The sequence below is a fragment of the Lissotriton helveticus genome, chromosome 10 (genome assembly GCF_964261635.1).
Source record: "Lissotriton helveticus chromosome 10, aLisHel1.1, whole genome shotgun sequence".
Lineage (NCBI taxonomy): Eukaryota > Metazoa > Chordata > Amphibia > Caudata > Salamandridae > Lissotriton > Lissotriton helveticus.
Window position 1 is genome coordinate 206,310,384 of NC_136071.1, and position 20,213 is coordinate 206,330,596.

The 20,213-nt window shown below is 46.8% G+C and overlaps 1 protein-coding gene across 1 annotated transcript in view; it reads left to right on the forward strand.

Moving 5' to 3' along the window:
- Positions 1-20,213, forward strand: part of LMTK2 (lemur tyrosine kinase 2) — a 250,906-nt gene that overhangs the window by 176,667 nt on the left and 54,026 nt on the right. The window contains exons 8-9 of the mRNA XM_078665164.1: positions 13,607-13,691; positions 14,759-14,880. Of these exons, the coding sequence (XP_078521290.1) occupies positions 13,607-13,691; positions 14,759-14,880 (207 nt within the window). The remainder of the gene's footprint in view (positions 1-13,606; positions 13,692-14,758; positions 14,881-20,213) is intronic.

The following is a 20,213-nucleotide window of genomic DNA, read 5'->3' on the forward strand; positions in this document are numbered from 1 at the left end:
TGTGTGCTTCCATGCCATGTTGAAAAGGGAAATTGTCAAGCATCCTAGTTTGATAGTGCCATGTAGGGATGGGCGAAAGCATGCGGCAGTGGCAGCACAGACCTGCCCATCGCTGTATCAGGTAAACTGTTGAAGTCCCCTCCCAGTGTCCATGGCACTCCATGCCAGTGCCAGTGCTTTGGTGGGGCCTATCTAGAATTTGGTTTGGTCAGTATTCGTATTTGAGGCATAGGTGCTACCTAATGCCAGTGGCAACCCATCGAGCTTACTGTAAAAAAAACATATCTACCATCAGGGTCTACCCGAGTGTTTTCAACAGTTAACCCGACACCCGCCCTCACTTAGATCATGCCGCCCCTTGGCAAATGCGGAAAATTGTGACTACACCTGCCCCACCAGCGGCGATGCTATTTGGCCCCTTCTGTAAGTGTGAGGTGGGTCTCCTGTAGGAACATTATCTTTTTTTCTTATTTATTTATTTATTTATTTATTTTTTAGACTTTATTTTGGGTGTTTCATCGACAACCTTCACCATAGAGTGCATTACAGTTACACATTTCAGGCATTATATACAATATATGTGAATAGCTGCTGATCACCGGTACATACATCACAATATCTCGATATAACATTAGGCATTTAGATAGTGCATTCAATCATATATTGTATCCTAGAACGGCCTCGAACCCTTGAAAGACATCCCATGCAAGACGAGGCAGCACAGTAGCAATGTGTTGAGATATAAAAAAAGTTCCACATAAGTCCTGACAGAAAGGCGCTATAATAGGAAGGTTTAGTTTCCGCCTGTAAGACCATTGTCCACATCCTAAAGAGCCTGTAAGAAGCGGCCCCCATGATACCTCGGATAGCATGCAGGTACCTCTCGGCAGGCCATAAGGTGGGAAGTGTCCAGATGTGACGGTAAGGGGGGGCACTAGACCGGCGATCTCTCTCCGGCTCCAGTACTCTCCCTAGATAGGTAGCCACGTAACGGGGCCCAAATATCACAGGGCCGTGAAGCCGTCGGCAACATCTCAGAGTACGTGTCTAACTGTTCTTGGCAATAAATTAGATCATTGAGCCAGCGCAGCCAGCACCTGAACCCAGTAGCGTTGGACTGCATTGCAGGTCCACGCAAGGTGTAAAAAGTCAGCTCCCGGGTCATGGCATCTATCACAGTTGTCAGCAGTGCGGAGTCGAAGTCTACACAACCGGGCTGGAGTGTAATATAGGCGATGTAAGAATTTGTAGTGTATAATTCTATGTCTACTGCTAGCTGAGATGCGTTCTGTTTGCTGGAGGCAAAAAGCCCATTGCTTGTCAGTGAGGGGTCTGTCTAGTTCTAAATCCCATTTCAGTTTTGCTGCCACCGGAGGATAATCTATGTGTGTGTGCACTGTCCGATATATCGTTGATACCAACTTGCTAGGGTTATCATTTTGGAGTATAAGCTGTAAAGGAACTAAGGCCAGAGGTTCATTTGGAAAGTCAGGTGTGAGTGCTTTAAGTCCTTGACGGAGCCTAATGTACAAAAAAATGTCAAGTGGGGTTGGTTGTATACCTTCATACAAATGTTCCATGGAGCGAAATGTACCATTGTGATAGAGGTCCCCCCAGGTTATCACGTGAATCCTGTGGAGCAACTTGCGGAATCCCGCTTCCTGTAGTAGGGGCATGTCTGGGTGGTAGGCCAAAGGCAGTAACGGGGCATAGATCAACGCCACTTCAAGTCTCGCAGCCAGTCGGGACCATGCGGTAACCGTGCTTAGTACAGTTGTGGGCGTTTTATCTCTGCCGGGTACCACAGCGTAGATTGCACCTTCTATTGGGATAGGATGGGCTAGCCAGTGCTCAGCTGCAAGTTGAGGCATACATCTAGGTTGATGCACCCAGAAATAGGCATAATGGGCTTGAGCTGCCTGATAATATAGTTCAAAATCCGGTACACCAAAGCCGCCCTGAGCATAGGGCCGAGTTAGGGTATCCCACCTTAAGCGAGGGGATTTCCCGCCCCACACAAGTTTAATGAGCTCTGAACGGAGCTGCTGGAAAAAGGACCTGCCAGGGTAGAACGGAATATTCAAAAAAAGGTAAAGTAGTTGTGGGAGGATTACCATTTTGATCAATGACGTTCTACCTGCCATAGAAAGTGGCAAGGTAATCCAACGTGTAACATTGTCAATAATGCGGTTCATAGTAGTGCCATAGTTGGCACGCAGTAGTTCATCCCTATCCTTTTCGATGTGTGTCCCTAAGTATTTAAAATCACCGTCACACCAGGCAATTGGGTAGTCCAAGTCAAAGCGTGTTGTGGAAGGCGTAAGCGGAAATATGCAAGATTTGCCCCAATTAATTTGGACACCAGAAAGTCTACCGAATTGTATGAATTCTCTAAGAATAGGGTTTAGGTTGTCGCACGGGTCGCGTATATATAAAGTGATGTCATCGGCATACATCGATATCAGTATTTGCCGTTGAAAACAACGTAGTGCACTATCTTTATGATGTTGTCTCAGCTTGGCGGCTAAGGGTTCCGTAGCTATCGCAAAAAGGAGAGGCGAAAAGGGGCATCCCTGTCTGGTCCCTCTGGTGATGGGGAATGCCTCAGATAGTTTACCATTAATAAGTACCCTGGCCATTGGGCGCTCGTAAAGGAGCCTGATCCAGGAGATGAAAATCGCCGGAAAGCCCATCCTCTCCAAGACTCGAAACACATAGTCCCATTCAAGGGAATCGAACGCCTTAGTGGCATCCAGGAAGACAGCCGCCATTGCTTGGCCTTCATGCACTGAGTTGAGGACTGAGAAAAAAGTCCGCAAGTTATGCGAGGTGGCCCTGCCAGGCACAAATCCGGATTGATCAGGTAATATCAGAGTAGGGAGCAGAAGGCTGATACGGTTAGCAATTAGTTTGGCAAGTACCTTAACATCACAATTTAGCAATGAGAGCGGACGGTAAGAGTCACACTTGTTTGCAGGTTTACCGGGTTTGAGTAATGATGTAATAAGTGCAACCCTCATGGAAGGCGGCAGATGTCCCACCTCCAGAGCGTCCTCATAAACCTCACGCAACACTGGGGCCATAAAGTCAATGTAGGTTTTATAAAATTCTATTGGGATTCCGTCTAATCCTGTGGCTTTTCCAGATCTCATACTCATAATTGCTTCCCTCACTTCATCCAATTCAAAGGGTACACTAAGAAAGGCCCTCTGGGCATTGCTAAGCCAGCCCAGGGAGACGTCGGCTAGGTAATCTTGCACTCAAAGTTCTCCCATTCTAGAGGAAGTATATAGCGTGTCGGAATGCGACACAAAGGAGTTAAGGATTTGAGTAGTGTCTCGAAGCATAACACCGTCTGGGTCTTCAAGTTCTATTACAACATTGGGTGCGCGTGTCAGTTTAATCGTGGAAGCCAAGGCCTTCCCAGGTCGCTCGCCTTCACCATATCGGCGGGCGGTCCAGTACTTGCCTCTAAATTTCGATTCCCTAGTGGCCTCAGCAGTATATTCGGTGACTTTTTCTCGTATCTTCAGGAGAACGGGGTCAGTGGGGGTAGTGGCCAATAATGTTTCCAGGCTCTTAAGCTCCTTTTCTAAGGACGTTAGTCGAGCAACAATCGCCTTTAACATCCCAGCTCCCTTAGCAATGCAAATCCCTCTTAACGTCACTTTAAATGCGTCCCAAATAGTTTCAACATCTCTGACGGAATATTTATTCCTCCTGAAAAAATCGAAACATTCCTCTCGAAATTCCTCCGGGAAGGTGACGTCTAGCAACACTGTGGGTTGCATCCGCCAAGCAGTTGTGGGGGGGCCTAGGTCCGTTGAGCGCAGTGTGAGTCTCACGGGGGAGGGATCTGAATATGTTCTTGGGAGGTGGTGTGCCCGAGTAAGTGAGGTGTAAAGCTGCGGTGTTAAAAATACATAGTCGAGTCTGGCCCAGGAGCGCGCTTGTGCTGTAAAATGTGGCTTCAGGCGTCCACTAAATTGTGGTCCGTAACCACAGCATGCAGTTCCGCTCTCGCTCTAGTGTAGTGTTGTGGGGCCGGGTGTGACCTGTCCAGTGTAGGATCTAGTGTGGTATTAAAGTCCCCGCCCCAAATGAGGTGCTGTGGTCCTGTCCCTACAATTGCCGCCCATAGCTCAGCAAAGAACCCCGGGTCATCAATGTTGGGGTCGTAGCAGCATACCAATGTGACCGCTATATGCCCTAGTCTACCCCACATCATGCAGTATCGTCCCTGAGAGTCTCCCTTGGATCCGGCCATGACAAAGGGTGTGCCTCTTTTTACCAAGATTGCCGTGCCCCTGGCGTATGTAGAGAAAGATGAGAAAGCAGTGTGTATCGCCCATCTATTAGCAAAAGTATGAGTTGGTTGCATCCTGAAGTGGGTTTCCTGCAGGAAGGCTATGTGTATGGAATGGCGATCAAGGTACGCTAGAACCTGCCGTCGCTTCCTGGGATCGCCAAGACCTCTCACATTCCACGTTAAAATATTCAGGTTAGTGTCCCCCGTGAGTGGTGTATAGCCCATCTCCCAGAAAAGCAGTAGCCGATGTCGAGTGATCAACCACTCGTAAGCGCAGCATGGTATGCATGCCGGTGTCTAGAGATAGCCTGTCGCTTTCTTGTGTAACCTGCACTGCGAGAAGACCTTCTCGCACAAAATATTCTGTCGTATCAAGCTTTAGCAACTCGTCGGTAGGTTTCGTGAATAACCTTAGTACGTAACATTGTAACCAAACAATCCCCAGTTCCCCCCCTGTAACAACCCCAGTACTCTGGCTATAGAAACAGCGAAAAAAACAAGTACATTCAGTTCGACATATCCCACCAATACCTGAGCAAGGTACCACCCTTCCTCCCTCCCACATCGCAGTACCTCAGAAAATACTATGACATGCAGTGCGATGAGTACGATATGACACTGTGCAAGATACAACCTCCCACCCAGCCATTATCACCACGCCTCACAGCGTATCTGAATAGCTATAAAAAAGCAAGTCATTTCAGCTTTCAAGGCGAAAGTAACGCATACATTAGTTGCCGCAGTCCAAAAGTGCCGGAGCACGCCCTGCCAACAGTAAACTGCAAATATAGCAATAAGGAGTCCAAAATAGCACAGGAATTTAGTACAGAGGGTCCATTTCGCTCCAACCAGCGTGTCACCACCCCCCTCCCACTGAAGCAGCCCCAACTTGCCAGTAGCCTCATCCCACCCCCCACCCTTAACAATCCCAACACCATCAAACATTTTCATCATTATCAACAAGTAAAGTGGGGTATTCCCTTCGGGGTGCAACCTAGTCGCGCACATAGCCACCCCCCACACCTCGCCCATCGTTTGGATCGGCCACATTGGGCGTAGTCTAGGTAGTGGGGGGGGGGTGCCTGGAATACTTTACCACCATAGTCCAGTGCTCGTCCGGTGACCTCCAGCCAGCAAGTGAGACGTCCAGCACGTAGGTCCCACCAGGGGACCCGAGACGGACATTCATGGAACAGAACAGCATACAGGCACGCAGTGTCCAATACTACTCATCTTCATTCGTCGAGTGGAAATCTTCTTGTCTGTCCTCACCATTGCGCCCGTTCCCGGCACGTTCTCGTTTTAGTTTCTTCATGAAGTCTTCTACCTGCTGCGGGTTTGTAAAGAAGTGCTGTTTAGCTTGATGTGTCACCCTCAGTTTAGCTGGGTACAGCAGTGCATAGTCTACTTGTAGTGCTCGGAGCTTCTTCTTGACGTCGAGGAATTTATGACGCTGTTCTTGTACCATAGGGGTGAAATCCGGATAAATGGAGAAGCTGACCCCCTCACATGCAAGCGCGTGGTTGGCGCGTGCCGCCCTCAACGCTGCATCACGATTTCGATAATTCAGGAGTCTCGCAATGATGGGTCGTGGCGGGGCTCCAGGACTGGGCCTCGGCCCCAACGAACGGTGCGCCCTCTCAACAATAAATTGCTTGGAGAACGCCTCAGGGCCAATCGCCGCAACAAGTATCTTCTCCACATAGTCCTCCATGCGTCCCGTGTTGGTCGACTCCGGTACACCGATAACGCGGATGTTATTGCAACGGCGTTGGGCTTCCAACTCTTCATTCTTAGCAGCTATGACCCTGAGGACATTGTCCATTCTCGCAAGTTGCGTCGTGTGGGCGGCCGTTGTGTCATCATTCTCGGATATGCGTTGTTCAGTGGCAGTGATGCGCTCTTCGTGAACATCCAGTTTTTGAACCATGGCGTCCATTCTCGAGGACATCCTGTCGACTTTGTCCACTATAGTGGCGAACCCCTGCCGCATTTCTTGCATCATCTGTTGTAGCTCGGACAAAGCGGGGCCGGGGTCAGTCTCCGTCGCCATGGTGGTTTGCGAGCCTCCTGCCTCCTGTGAGCTTCGTAATCCTTTTTTGGAGGCGGCGGATTCAAACGACAGTTTGGGTTGCCGGTTATCGGGTTTGCCCATGGCAGGCCTCTTGTAGGGACTTGATGCAGATGGTAAATTGCGGTGTACTCGGTTGTCGCAAATTGGGCTGGAGTCCGTATTCAATAGTGAGAGTCTCACTCCAAGCAGTCCCCTTTTTTCTAGATATGGTGAGGCGAGGGAGGAGCCAGAATAATCAGGTGACAATGGCGAGCACACAGTCAATAATCTAAATTAGGAGAGTAGCCTCAGCACAAGTAGTAGAAGCGGAAGTAGGCTGAATGAAGTAAAGGGTCGCTACCCTTCTTATTAGTTCCCCTAGCCCAGGAGGCAACAGTGATCCGCAATAATCTAGACGTGTGAGGTAAGTCCCTGCCAGGTATCAGCAAACAGCTCTCAGGGCGCCCGCAGGGGAGAATGGGGAGATAGCGTCTCCTGAGGCCGTCAAAATGTCGCGGAAAGGCGGGGGATCTCTCCGGTCCCAGCCGGTACATCAGAGGTCCACGGCTCATCAGGTCGCGGCTCTCAAGATAAGAAGGGGCAGCAGCGAGTGCCCAGCAGTTGGTAAGTCGCTCAATACTAGTTGCAGGAGGAGGGGGGGCGACGAACAGCCACGTACACCACAGAAGGACGCCGTCCACTTAAGCCAAGGGCCTGTCTGTAGGATGTTCACCAGCTACTCCGGGGTGTGCAGTGAATTGGCCCCAGTGCGGGAGAGAAGGGAGGGTGGTCTAGCAGCCAAGGTCCCTGGCCTCTTATGTAGCGGCCGGGTGAAGAGCGGGCAGTGCCTAGTGTCAGCGGCCAAAAAGCAGGATAGTCAGCCGGAAACACACGGCAGTACCACGCAGCAATGTCCACAAAGCATGGCCGCCACCTCCCTCGGGCCGCCCGACTCCCGCTGTGCACAGTGCCTCGGCGTCGGCAGGGGCAGCCGCAGTCAAGGGGGAGAGGCGTGCAGTCTCGGTGGCGGCAGCGCCGCAGGTCTCTCCTGGACAGCTCGGGGGGTCTTACTTGAGTTCGGCGCTGTCCGAAAGCTGCTACGCCGGAGCGCACATCCTGGGCCTGGTCGCCTCGTGGTGCGCCGCGGTCTCACGTAGGTTGCCGGTCCCACCAGGTCTTTCAGCATATGTCGATCTCGGCTCAGGTCGGAAGGGCCAGGCGACCTAACTGCAATTCCGCAAGTCGCAGAGCGCTGAAACTTTCGCCGAGGCTGCTTGCCTGCAGTCCACCCACTTAGGAGAGGTCAGGATGAGCAAAGGTGGCGGAAAGGGAGGATAAATAAAGGATTTGATATCCAGGCTGCAGGAGCCTCACATCGGTGCGGCCATACTGCTAGTGCGCCCTCTAGCGCCCCCCTAGGAACATTATCTGTGCTTCCCAGGGGATCAATGAAGAGTGGACTTTGTCAGGCTTCATGGGCGCCTTGAGGCCTCTAATATTCCAAGTAATTAGCTTGTATCGTGCCATACGTCTGTCTGAAAATGATCTCGATATATGTTTGAGGGCCAGGAGTTCTAACTTTTTTACCTCCCCAAACCCTGACCCCCACACACGCAGTCGCTGCCCATAGCCAATAATTGTGTGAGGTACATATATAACAGAACGTAGAAAACCAAACAAAAGGCCCCAACCCACCCCCCTCCGGGTAGACTACCCCAACTATCCGTTCATGAGACTTCAAAACTGCAACAAGCAGTGATACATACACACTCTTCAATGTGCCTGTAGTGGGTAAGGAGGACTGTGGAAGAGGGACAGCTACCTGTAGGAGTAGTCCGTGGGCAATTCTGCCAGTTTGTCAAATGCCTTACCGTGGACCTGTGGGGGTCACAGCTACATTCCATAAATCAACTTCCTCCAATCGCAGCAACCCCAAGGGCTCTTCGGGTCCAGGCTCCCTGCAGGAAATGTTGCTGGATGAAACAGAGCATCCCCCCCATCTTTCACACAACCCGAATAGTCACAGTGTCACGGGATTGCAGGTCGATAGCTAAAACTACAATTCTCCATTGCATCAGGGATCATATTAGGTCATCAGCCATTTGTGAGGTGACCATAGGAAAGTCTATTGGTGTCCATGCAATAATAAGGAGGAAAAACTCCAGACAAGGTAGCTGGGGAGCAACGATGCCGGTGATAGATGCAGTTGCCTCAAGGGCCTCTCTATATTCTACAGGAATATGCCGGATGTCTTTGCCACTGTGTCGTCTGGTCGATAATGCCCCATTGCTTCGTCAGGTTCGGGTTTCAGTGGTGCACAGCGAGCATTCTGCATCATCATGCCTGCGACATCAAGACTGATATTGCTTTGTCCAGTCCCAAGCATCTTCTGGTTCAAAGAAAGTGTGAACATTGCTTAGCCATGACCCTGAGTTTTGCGGGTATAGAAGCGCATACTGGAGACCCATTTCTCTCAGCTTCTTCTTAACTTGGAGTAATGAGGAACGTTTATGTTGTAACGCTAAGGTGTAGTCTGGGAATATCATCACGTTAGCATTCTCTATCTGAAACCAGCTCATGCTTCTTGCAACAATGTATCTCTGTCTGATGTTGAGGATGCGTGCCGTTATTGGCCTGGTTGCACTTTTAGGAGTAGTATCGGGACAGGAAGCCTGTGAGCACACACCAACGCGAAGAAAGGTGAGAGGTCCGGAGGGGAGACCTCCTTATGGAGCCAGGTGTCAATGTACTTTATGGACTCTCGCCATTCAAGTCTCTCCGGCAGGCGAACAATATGCAGATTATTGAACTGTGCCCTCCCTTCCACATCTTCACCTCTGTCCTCAAGATGTTGCACCCAATTTGAGAGGTCCAATAGGATCTAGGGCTGCTCCATGGTTTGTAGGTGAACGGTTTGAAGAAGTGTACTACTGTTGGTCCGTACTTTTCCAGACTATTTATGTTTGTTATTTCCAGGAGACAGCCGCTGTTCGTGTAGGTACACGGAGGGGTGCCGCGGGCGTAGAAAAAAACGCCGCGTGAAGTCACCCCACGCTGTCGTTTCCGAAGGGGCACAATCTGTTCCCTTAGGAAGTTCCCAATTTCAACACACCCCTACCAGAGCGTGTAGTGTGGTGTTGATGGAATTTTTTCCGTCTCCTGGCACTGTATATAATTTTTTCACACTTAGAGCCTCACGGGAGGGTGCGCCTTAGCGCGCGCACACCACCGGAGGACTTTTGATATTGGTCCTGAAGAAAGCTGAGCTATACGCAACATAAACAGCTGAAACATGTCGACCAAATTTTACTTCTGATCTAGGATTCCGGTTCCTTAATTAAGAACCTTGGGAGTCCGCTCACTTTGTTTTTAACCAATGCGGGCTGGCCATTATTAAAAAAATTTCTAAAGGCACAACCTTTGCATTTTTTAATTGTTAATACACTTTTGCACTATCACAATTAGCCACTTCCTAATTTGGGCACTGTTGCACCCACCACATCCTGCTCCGCTGTAATCAGGTGTCGTAGCACGCTGGGGAGGCATTCGGTCACCCCAGCGGGGACCCGATGATGAAGCATGTCACCAACTAGTGGTGAGTGAGGGTCCTTCTAAGAATTAAGGTTCTTCCCCTCCACCCACTATAGGGTGACCAGCAAGCGCCCTGACTTTCTTCCAGTTGAAGACAGTTGCTTGGGCCCCCTTAGGGACATTGAGACTGCTCCGCTGGGTACACTATACGCGTGTGAGTATTGATCACGCGTGCGGCACACAGCGGAATCTTTAAACTATCACGTTTGTCACTTTTCTTTTGCACTTCAGTCACTCCTTCGTTGTTTACAATATTTAGGTTTGTTCTCATGCAGGATGCCCATATCATGTACCTCTGTGTCTACTTTTTGCTCTAAAGCAGAGCAACTTTCCTCAATGGCTTGCAGGGTGAGGTCTAACTTGTGTCTGTCCATGTGATGTGTTTTAGTAACACGTCCTTTAGGCTCTTGCTGTCCCCTTGGGTCAGGTGAGTGTTCTTGTTCAACTCATGCAAGGCGGGGTGCTGCATTAAGGCATGTCAATTGAGTGTGTGGTATTGTGTGTCAGGTGCTGTTCTGAGGTGTAGCAGTATCAGCGGGGCAGCGATTGTTTCCCTTTATAAGGTTACCTCCACCACAACTACCGCCACTCACTGCCTCAAGCTGCCATTAGTTGTGGCTTGCCGTCAGGCCCGGCCCGCCCAGCAATGGCGTTAGTGGATCTCTAGGTCAGTGGTTCTTCTGGCCTGAGGGTAAACCCCATCCAACATCAGCCGTCACTTAGCTGGGTCCTGACGGGCAGCAGACCCCAGGGCTGGCGCAGCAGTGCGAGTCGGCCTTCCCGGGCCTAGGAACAGAGAGATGGAGGTCAGTCTCTCTCACGGCACCAGGGCCTGTGGGCCAGCAGTGCTGCCCTCCTCTCTCGTGTATGGATCTGCAGTGTGAGGGGGACACTTATTGCCCCGATCTCACTCAACCTCGGCACGCCAAAGGCGGATGACACCGAATGCTACAGAAAGTGCATGGATCACCAAAATTAGGCGGCCGCCATTTTGGCCCGCTAGCCGCGTCCCACCGCTGAACTATAATTCAAGGTCAAATTAGATTCTCTTCTTTTCAGTGCATAAAGTAATCTAAAGGATGGCTGGTCAAAGTTGTCCATCAGAACTTCCACAATGCCCCATTTGATTCCATGTGTTAATTTTGAATTGAGAACAATGATTTACTGACAGTACTGTGTATTTGCAATGTGAATGTGGTATTGACTCTATTTTGTGTTTCTTCATTTTACTCCATGGAGAGTGGTATTTGTTGCTGTATTGAACCCGTCTGTCACCGTGTATGTTTCAGGATTTCTCCTTACTTAATAGTTGAACTATATCATATGGTCTTAGAAAAAGTGGAATGGTTATCTCTGAAGAATTTAACCGAAACGTGTCGTCACATTTTAGCCGTCCACTGTTTGCCGTGAAAGAAGGAATCGCAGACACATTTGCTATCCTCTTTGTTACTAGGACTTTGTTGTACATCAGGGAATTTGTTTTTAATTGATGGACTGCGTGGCGTGTGTTTTGGTCTTTCTTTTGTGCTTGGGAGTTACATTTCAATGTTTGATTTTGGTGCATAACTTTGTATAATGAAATGCTTATACTGATTAAAGTACCTGAGCAGTGTCATTTTGTGAATGGCCAATATGGTTGGGCTTAAAAAAGTTTACAGAACAAAATAAGCATATTCATTATGCAAAAAACAGGGTCAGTACAGCTCTGTGTGAAATGGAAATAGTGTGTGGATAAAGACAAGTTTAGCTTTTCTTGTGTATCATTAAGGCTCATCGACGGCCTGCTGTAAAATATTAAAGTAAGGATTATTTCAGTGCTTGTTTTGTAAGTTTATTTTGTTGTGTATTTTACTAAGGCCTTTCGAATGATGGCCTTGAAATATGAATCTGGAGTATTTCCAAGGCGTGTTCTAAGGCACCTAGGGATGTGGGCTTGAAATATTGATTTATTTGCTGCTTCTTTATAAATGCTGCATAGCAATGCACTGGAGGGCACCAGGGGGACCCCCGATAGCGGCCTGGCGGGGGGGCGGTCACCAAATGGGTCACTGTGGAAGAGGAGGTGTTATGTTCTGAAGAGCTTAAGGGTAGCCGCAAGCACCCCATATCTATGGCATGGGCCATCTTATTGCACTCCTTTAAACAGGAGGCGGCGGAGGTACCACTGTCCCGGAGTGCTTGCTCCCCCGCGGTGAATGTGCACGCCGTGGCTCTCCACTGCAGTCTGTCCATAGAATAGGCACTTAATGGGTCGGAGATAGTAGCCTGGGGCATACGATTCATATACCACTCCCGGTCTGAGACCCCCTACCAACCAGAAGTTCAATCGGATGTTTTAATCTGCAAGCCCCAATTCTGCGATGCTATCATAGACAGTGTACCCCAGTTCTACTCCCCAATTTTGAAGAGTTCTAGTCGTTATTTGCTAGGATAGCAACAAGTCGCCCACAGGGCTAGCGAGAACTCACGCCCGATCTTCAGTACAGAGCACAGACCATCTCTCATGGACACGTGCTTTATACCCATTTAGCTTCCCACATCGGCGATGTAGCCTACTGAACTGACAGATAGGAGATAGGATGTACACTGGGACGTGGCTATAACTGTCGCCATGGCGTGCCACCGGCATGATGTTTAATTCCTGTGATAGCTGATATATGTGTACTGTATTTTACAATCAAATGCTAATAAAAACGATTTAAAAGAAACATTGATGTATTTGAACACCTACTTTGTTTTAATTTCTGAATGGGTGTTTTACTAAGGCCCATTGGATGCTTTACATGCTATTAATTTGAGCGGTGGACATGTTGGTCTGTAATTTGGATTGAAAAGGATAGTGGAGGGATAGAAGAGGGAAGGCTTTGCATGTATGTAGCGCTTGCTACCCCTGATGAAGTGTTGAAGCGCTTTTCGGCCCCTCTGCAATCCGTTTCGATCCAAATAACTGACTAACCTGTCCACCGCTCAAATTAATGTCATATTTCACTATATTAATTCGCCAATAATCCTTTTTGGGTTCCTTAGTAGCATGCCACTCGCCGAAAAAGCGCTTCAACACCTCGTCAAGGGTGGTAAGCGCTATATAATTGCAATTACACAATTAGTATTTCCTTGGTGTGTATTCTAGGGCATATAAGTTGCTCCCCTCAAAACATTCTGGTTTAATTCATCACTTGCTCTGTATGTTCTATTTTCTGGATGTGGATTTTCCTAAGACACAGGGTGCCCGCCTCGAAATGTGATGTAAGAATTATTTCAACACCTGAATTCTAGGTTATGTTTTTGGGATTTTTATCGTAGTAAGGCACACTGTCCTTGAGACATGAAGTAAGGGGCTGCTTCCTATGTTATGTTCTGGGTGTCTATTGTAAATAAGGTGCATAGGATTCTTGCCTAGATATGTAACATAGGAAGACATAAATAATTGAGGGTACCCTTGTTTGAACTCTCAAAGGTTGCTCCCTGCGTTTGCTGGTGCCAGCATTTAGCCCTCCAAGTGCGTTTCACAAGGAGCTTCTGAGTATTCGGATGATGAACGGGTTAACATCCATTAGCAGAAAGCGGTGACATAAGCCGCCATATCGATTTAAGAGCCTCTTTGAAGGATCGCTTTCCCCGTTTCCTCATCTTTCGCACCTCTTCCTTTTCAGTGATTTAGCCCTGCGCAACTGCTTCCTCACGTCGGATTTAACGGTGAAAGTGGGAGATTATGGAATCGGCTTCTGCAGATACAAGGTATGTTGGAAAGAAGCTCGTTCTTTAATTCACTGTAAAATTGAATTGGGAAGAAGCTGTTTTTTATTTTTTAAACCTACAAAAGCACTTTTATTCCACTGTTTGTCTGCGCTCTGCTTTAGTGCGGTGAGAAGAGGCACTCTTGCGTTTTTTTTTTTTTTTTTGTTTTTTTTACAGCAGCGTTATTAGCCATGAAAACCAGATTCCTTTCTTTCAAAGTCCTAAATAGAACAACAATTTGAGGTTCGTATACGTGGCTGAAAAACGCCTGTGCACATATAAAGCACAGACTTCGTTGAGCCTCATTGATATCGAATAAACTATCGAGCTAAGGGAGGAGTTATTTTTTTTGGGGGGGGTTAATAGGATAACCACCTCACTTTAAGGCAACTGATTGATTTCATTTGCGTTAGTCTATTTAGTTTATTGGAAGAAAAGAAACACTACACCACCCAGAATATTTTAAGCTACTAAACAAAAGTGTTCAGGACTGGAAACACTGTCCGTAATGGCCTGGAGGGGGGTGGTCACCCGGGTGACAGGGATGTTGGGAGAGGTAGCGGGGGTGTTCTTTGAGATGGTTCCCAAAGAGGTAACCTTTCGGGTCCGTTCTTGAGTTGAGGAAAAGGTGTACAAGTCTTATCTGTGTAATGTGATTCTTTTTTTCAATAGTCACTTAAGCAAGATTCCTTTTTTCAGTTTAAATAATGGCTTTATATGGAGAAATCGTTAAGTTGTATTTGCAAGTATGCTACAGTCTCTGGCTATTAGAAACCTAATTGGAGTCATCTGCTCAGATCCTCTCAGTTTTCACATAGCCTCTCAGGCGAGCGTCATGGTTGTGGCCGGTCTTGTTCTATTGGAGATGTTTTTCTAAGATTCTGGTATTTTCTGTATTTGCAATGATATTCTGCACAGCTGGACTTAAAACTGAAAGGAGAATTATCATAGAAGCGGGTAGTGGTTCAAAGATTAAAAGAAAGACTGGAGATTGAAACGTACCTGGTGTATTTTCATTCAGTAACAGTCTCATCGTCATGCTCTCTGTTTTTTTCTCGTTGCTTCAGGAGGACTATCTCGAAACCGACGAAAAGAGAATTTTCCCTCTTCGATGGACTGCCCCAGAGCTGGTGACTAGCTTCCAGGACAGACTTCTCGTAGCCGATCAAACAAAGCACAGTAATATTTGGTAAGTAACATATTTTTAAATCTTCATGCTTTTGGGGGTAGCGTTAATAAAGTCGTGAAAAAAGCCCATATTAATATTTCAAAATGCAGGTCCACAACCCTAAAGCCAATTGTAAATCTACCTTTGTAGAAGTACTGTTCCGCACATGTGTAGATATACAATTTCCCCAATTCACAAAATTCAGCAGTGGAAATCCTACTTATGAAAGATGCAGCTTTCCAAGAAACCACAACTGAGTGAATCGTGTTTTTTTTTTAGGTCTGGTTACTCAGCATGTAATTATGCATTATGAACAATTATGCACCATGGACAAGAATCCATCTCTGTTCACAAATGCACTTTTTCTTTTCTGCCCCGCCCCCTTCCACATGGACTCCCCATTCCACATGGACTCCCCATTCCACATGGAACACCCCTCCCTCCGAATAATTACTTTCCCCTGCACACCACACACCAAGTTATGTGGTTGGAGATAATCCAGTCACCTTCACACCCTGAAGGGGAAATTACTCTTGCTTTTTTTCTACAGTAAAACTTCAATTGCTTCCAGGATTTTGAAGGGTTGGTTAGTAGTTTGTGAAGGGCCACCAATTCATTCTTTTGTGACCGATCCTTAACTTACCAGTCAAACCACACCTTGACCCACCCATTTACCAACCTTTGCACGGTGTATACTGCTTCTTAATTCTTTGCCGTAATGGTGGAAAATTGCACAGGAGTAAAGCATTTATGCCTGACCAGTATCGTTTGGATAGCCGTCTGGCATAAACGGAGCAAGTTGTGTCCATTATTCTATGCTCACAACTATAAGAATATATGTGAATCGGCATAAAAATATACAAATTTCAGTTATTGATGGTATGTAATTGTGTCCTCTGACAATGTTGAAGACTCGCAATATGGAGTCAAAATCATCATCCCGCTGACCACTATTTTAAAGGGGCCATCCAGTGTAGGGAAAAACAGTTATTTATACCCAGACCTCCTTCCCTAACAAAGACTAACAGTAAGAGTTATGTAATGATCCATTGTTTGATGTCTGTTCGGGGTTTTGAGACCTATTGTGATAGATTTCACTGGATGGCTCTTTTAACATACGAGTATTGATTGTATTGACCTTAACAATAAAATGAAAATATTTGATGCTGATCTAATAGGTTTTCGTTTTAATAGAGGTTTAGAGGCCCCTGTAAATTCATGTAATCCTGAGGAAATTCCAATGCTTCTTTTAAAAAAAAGAATACAACTTTTTTGCTCAACTTTCCACAACCCTCTTTTACCCGCCATTGCTCCCAGTTTTTCGATATCTCCATTTCTGGCTCGCTTGAGGAAGCAATATTTCTGAGAGGATCTGCTACAAGCAATCAAACCTGCAAACCACATTACAACCTCTTCATGTTTTCTTCTTCCACCGGCAGCCCTCTGTGCCTCTGTAAAACTAAATACGAGTGTTTAAGCACCGTACAGAAGTACTCTTTAAGTTCAACAGGCGCTTTGTCTATAGGGCTCATTATTCTTATTGTAGTGCCCACTGGCTTTGTCTGGGCGCATAAATGCTTGTTCTTCTTGTATAACTGTATGCACAACACTGATGCCTTGACATTAGTATCACCCAACTGCTTCCTGAACTCCAGCCCTGTGTATGTACTCAAAGAAAACCAGTACCGTGGTTTGTTGTACAGGACATCTTCCACTCCGTCTGTAAATTGGATAGTCTCTCACTAGAAACCCTCCAGCCAGGCCACTATCTGAGACTAACAAGCATTGGCATAGCCAATAGGTCTCGCCTTTGGGAACTTTTAAGTGTTTAGCTAGAGCTATTGGCAATGCCAATGTGTGAAAGTTATGTTGTAGAAAAGTGTGGCTGCTGTCTAGCATATCGAAAAATTTTAATAAACCAAAACGATAACAATGTGTTGGTTCCTCTGGTCTACTTCGAAAATGGAGACCCTGACATTGTCCTTCTGGCTTCTGCTTATGTTACAGTACACTGGTGTACATTAGTGTAAAAATTGGTGGTGCAACTGCAAAATTAGATATTGTCTGTTGAAGCGCTCCATTACATTGGATTGTGGCTGTTCTTGACCTGCTCATCCAATTCTGCAGCCAGTGCACATATTTTTAGTCGCCCTCATTGTTTATTTATTTAATTTATGTATTTTGTTGTGAGAGTTTATTTGTCTGAATTCAATCACCAGATTTCCGGACTACCTTAGATTTTCCAACCACTAGATCCTTCCAATTTCTCGTGGCTTGTGACCATTGGTTATCTAACCATTCCTGAATCCGCCTCATGTGTTTCCTTGTGTTTGGAAGGACGTGAATAAAGTATACTAACACCCCCCATAGTTTCATTACCCTTCCTGTCAGGGCTTGAGAGGTCTGGTAGAAACAAATCTGGTTTAGCATTGCTTGTACACTCTGAAGTGAGGTGTGCCATTGCCGTAGCTGTGTTCAGGTCTACCCCAGAAAGGTGAAATGTGAGATAATTTCCCCAATTCACTGAAAACTCCTTTGTGTATTAAAGTAAAACCAGCATTACCATGTCGTTTTGGCATTGTTTAACTGTGGCTGTCTTGATTAGCCATTTGTGTTAGGGTAGACGTGTGTGGCAGGTCTTTTCAGGTTCGCAACCACTACTGCTAGTGCACACATCCATGGAAAAATAAATCACACATGTACACTAGTGTGTGTGTGATGGTGTGTGTGTGTGGAGAGGGTGAGTGGGGGGGGTGTCTGTAGCAATGTAGGACCAGTGAAGGGTGTGAGACTCAGACATGAATTTGGGGGAGCATGGTTGAGCCACAAAAAGCATTAAAACGGGGAGGTGAGAGAGCACTTGTGGATTTAGACATTTAAAAGGACAAGCACACAAGATCGAGAGGAAAAACATATTTACTCCCGCAGAATGCTGAAAGAAAAAGAAATAAAGTTCCCTTTCAAGCGGTGTCACACATCCATTCCAAAACATTGTAGAATTGCTGTACTTCATGGGAGGGACAAACAAAACCAGAGAAAGGAAAGGCAACGACTAAGAAGGACAGCGAGAGAAAGAAAAAGGGAGAGAGATAGAAAGCGAGAGGTCAAAGCAAGGAGGTGACAGGATGGATGGCAAAGTAGAGCGCGGCTATCCTAACTGCGACAAAGTTAAGAGAGAGCAAACAAGCGTGTAAAAGGAGAGGGCATTCGCTCAACACTTGTTTATGATCACATCTAATTACATTTCCAGGGAACCACATTTCCATCTCCGAACCCCTTCATTTTATTAATTTGCAATAAATGCAGCGACACTGTTATCCCAGCTCCTGCCAATTAGGCAAACAAATGAAATTGGAATGGCAGAAGGGTGGGGGGAGGGCTACCAGCAACTTCAAAAGAGGGAATGAATATCACAGGGAGCAAGGAGACGCCATCGGAGCGTGACACAGGCCCTGGTGGTTTGTAGGAGCAGGAGGTGACCAGACGGCCATAGGCCTCGGCAGACAAGGGAATTTCTGCAGCTGAGACACAGGGAAGCCCCTGGAGAAAGCTCGCAGAGCTGCGGGACACCTGAGTTGTGGCTCTGACTGCCATAGTTCATGACGCGTTGTGACAAGAGATATGCTGAGTGGCTCTCGGCGCTCGAACACACCACTGATGATGCTGCGGGTGGAGTCAGCTGACCAATCCCTACGGCGCATTCTTTTTAGCTGGATGAAGTCGGTACCGGATGCCAATGGCAAATAGGTTTGTGAAATACTTTGGAATTCTAAGCAGAATGAACAGTACTCAAACTTTGGAAGCAAATTAGATAAGACTGGGAGTGGTGCGTGTGTGCGTGCGCACGCAGTCTGCTCTTTTTGGAAGTATATACTCATGCTTGTGGCGCGCCCCTGCTCGCTCCCACAAGGTGGATGCCGCCACAAGCACAAGTATGTGCTTCCAATAAGAGCAGGGCGACGGCTAAAGGTCCTCCTATGCAGCCAATGCGCGATGCGTAGGCGAGACCTAAAAAGGCAATTTATGCTTCTCGTTCCTGAGAAGTAGCCGCATTTGCTGGACTATTTAGGGCATTGGAAGCCATGAACTGCAAAATAGAATGTCTGATGTGTTTTAGGCTCTCTTCTTTAGCTTCTTTATGCATGATTGAGATAATCATACCATTTTGAAACTCAGAGAATCCCTCCCAAAGAGCGTCCTCGTCTGTCAATTCAGACACTTTATCCATTCTGGTTCTGATTTTTCGAACTGCTTCCTGCACATCCTTATCCCTGTGGAAGCCATGCATACGCCCAACTGCTCTACACACCGTACCATGGGTCACATTTTGCTTTTAGTCAAGTGCGCCTCATCCGTCCCTGCCTCCTGATTGCAGAGTGAAAGGAAAACCCAGGCATTGAAGCTTTGCCCATCATGAGCAGAGCTTATTTGTAGGCTAAAACATACTGTGTATGTTCCTTAATGAAATGAATAAATATAAATGAATAAAGAGCATTAAACACTCACCTGAATGCTGGTGCAAGTTTCTCATCAGACAGAATTGTATAGGTCTGTGTGTCTGTGTGGGTGTGTGTTTATATATGTGTTTGTGTGTTTTATTTATATGTGTATGTGTGTGTGTATATATATATATATATCTATATGTATATATATATTACCTACTGTGTCGCTAGTAGGTAGTTATAGTTAAGACCTAGTTTCCATAGGAAAAGCATTTTTTGACTTGCCTGTAACTTTGGCGTCGTTTGCTATATGTTCATGAAATTTTCCTAAAAAAAGTGTCAAAGTATGTTCTGTGTGTCAGGGAAAGTTTGAGGGTGATCTGTGCTCTGGGGGCTGAGAAATAGGGACGCGAAATAAGGGTGGGTTTGTAATGCTAATTCCCATAGGAACGCGTTGTCGAACCTACAGCTCAAACCACGGGACAAAATTACACCAAATTTGGCAGGAAGGTAGATGTTGCTGCGCAGATTGTGCTTTTTGTTATTTTGTGCAAATCCGGACAGTAGAAAATTATAGTGATATGTCTGACCGTGGATATTTCGTGATAGTTCCGCGATTAATCACGAAAACGCGTGCCTGCGGAAATTCTCTGAATGGCCGGACGCAACCTGAACAGAAAGTTGCGGCTGCCATTTTAGTGTACGGGAACGGTTCCCGGGGCTGCAAATTTGTGTGTAAGCTAACATAAGGGGTCAGGGTGGAGGTACTCTGACCTTGTGTTTGAGAAATGGGGGTGTTAGTGACACAAGTTATGTGTCCAAAATGGATTTATTTTAATCACAGGCGATTTTCATGACGACGCGACCTCCAGCACGGCTCCTACGTGTACCATCGCAGGGAGATTGCGACTA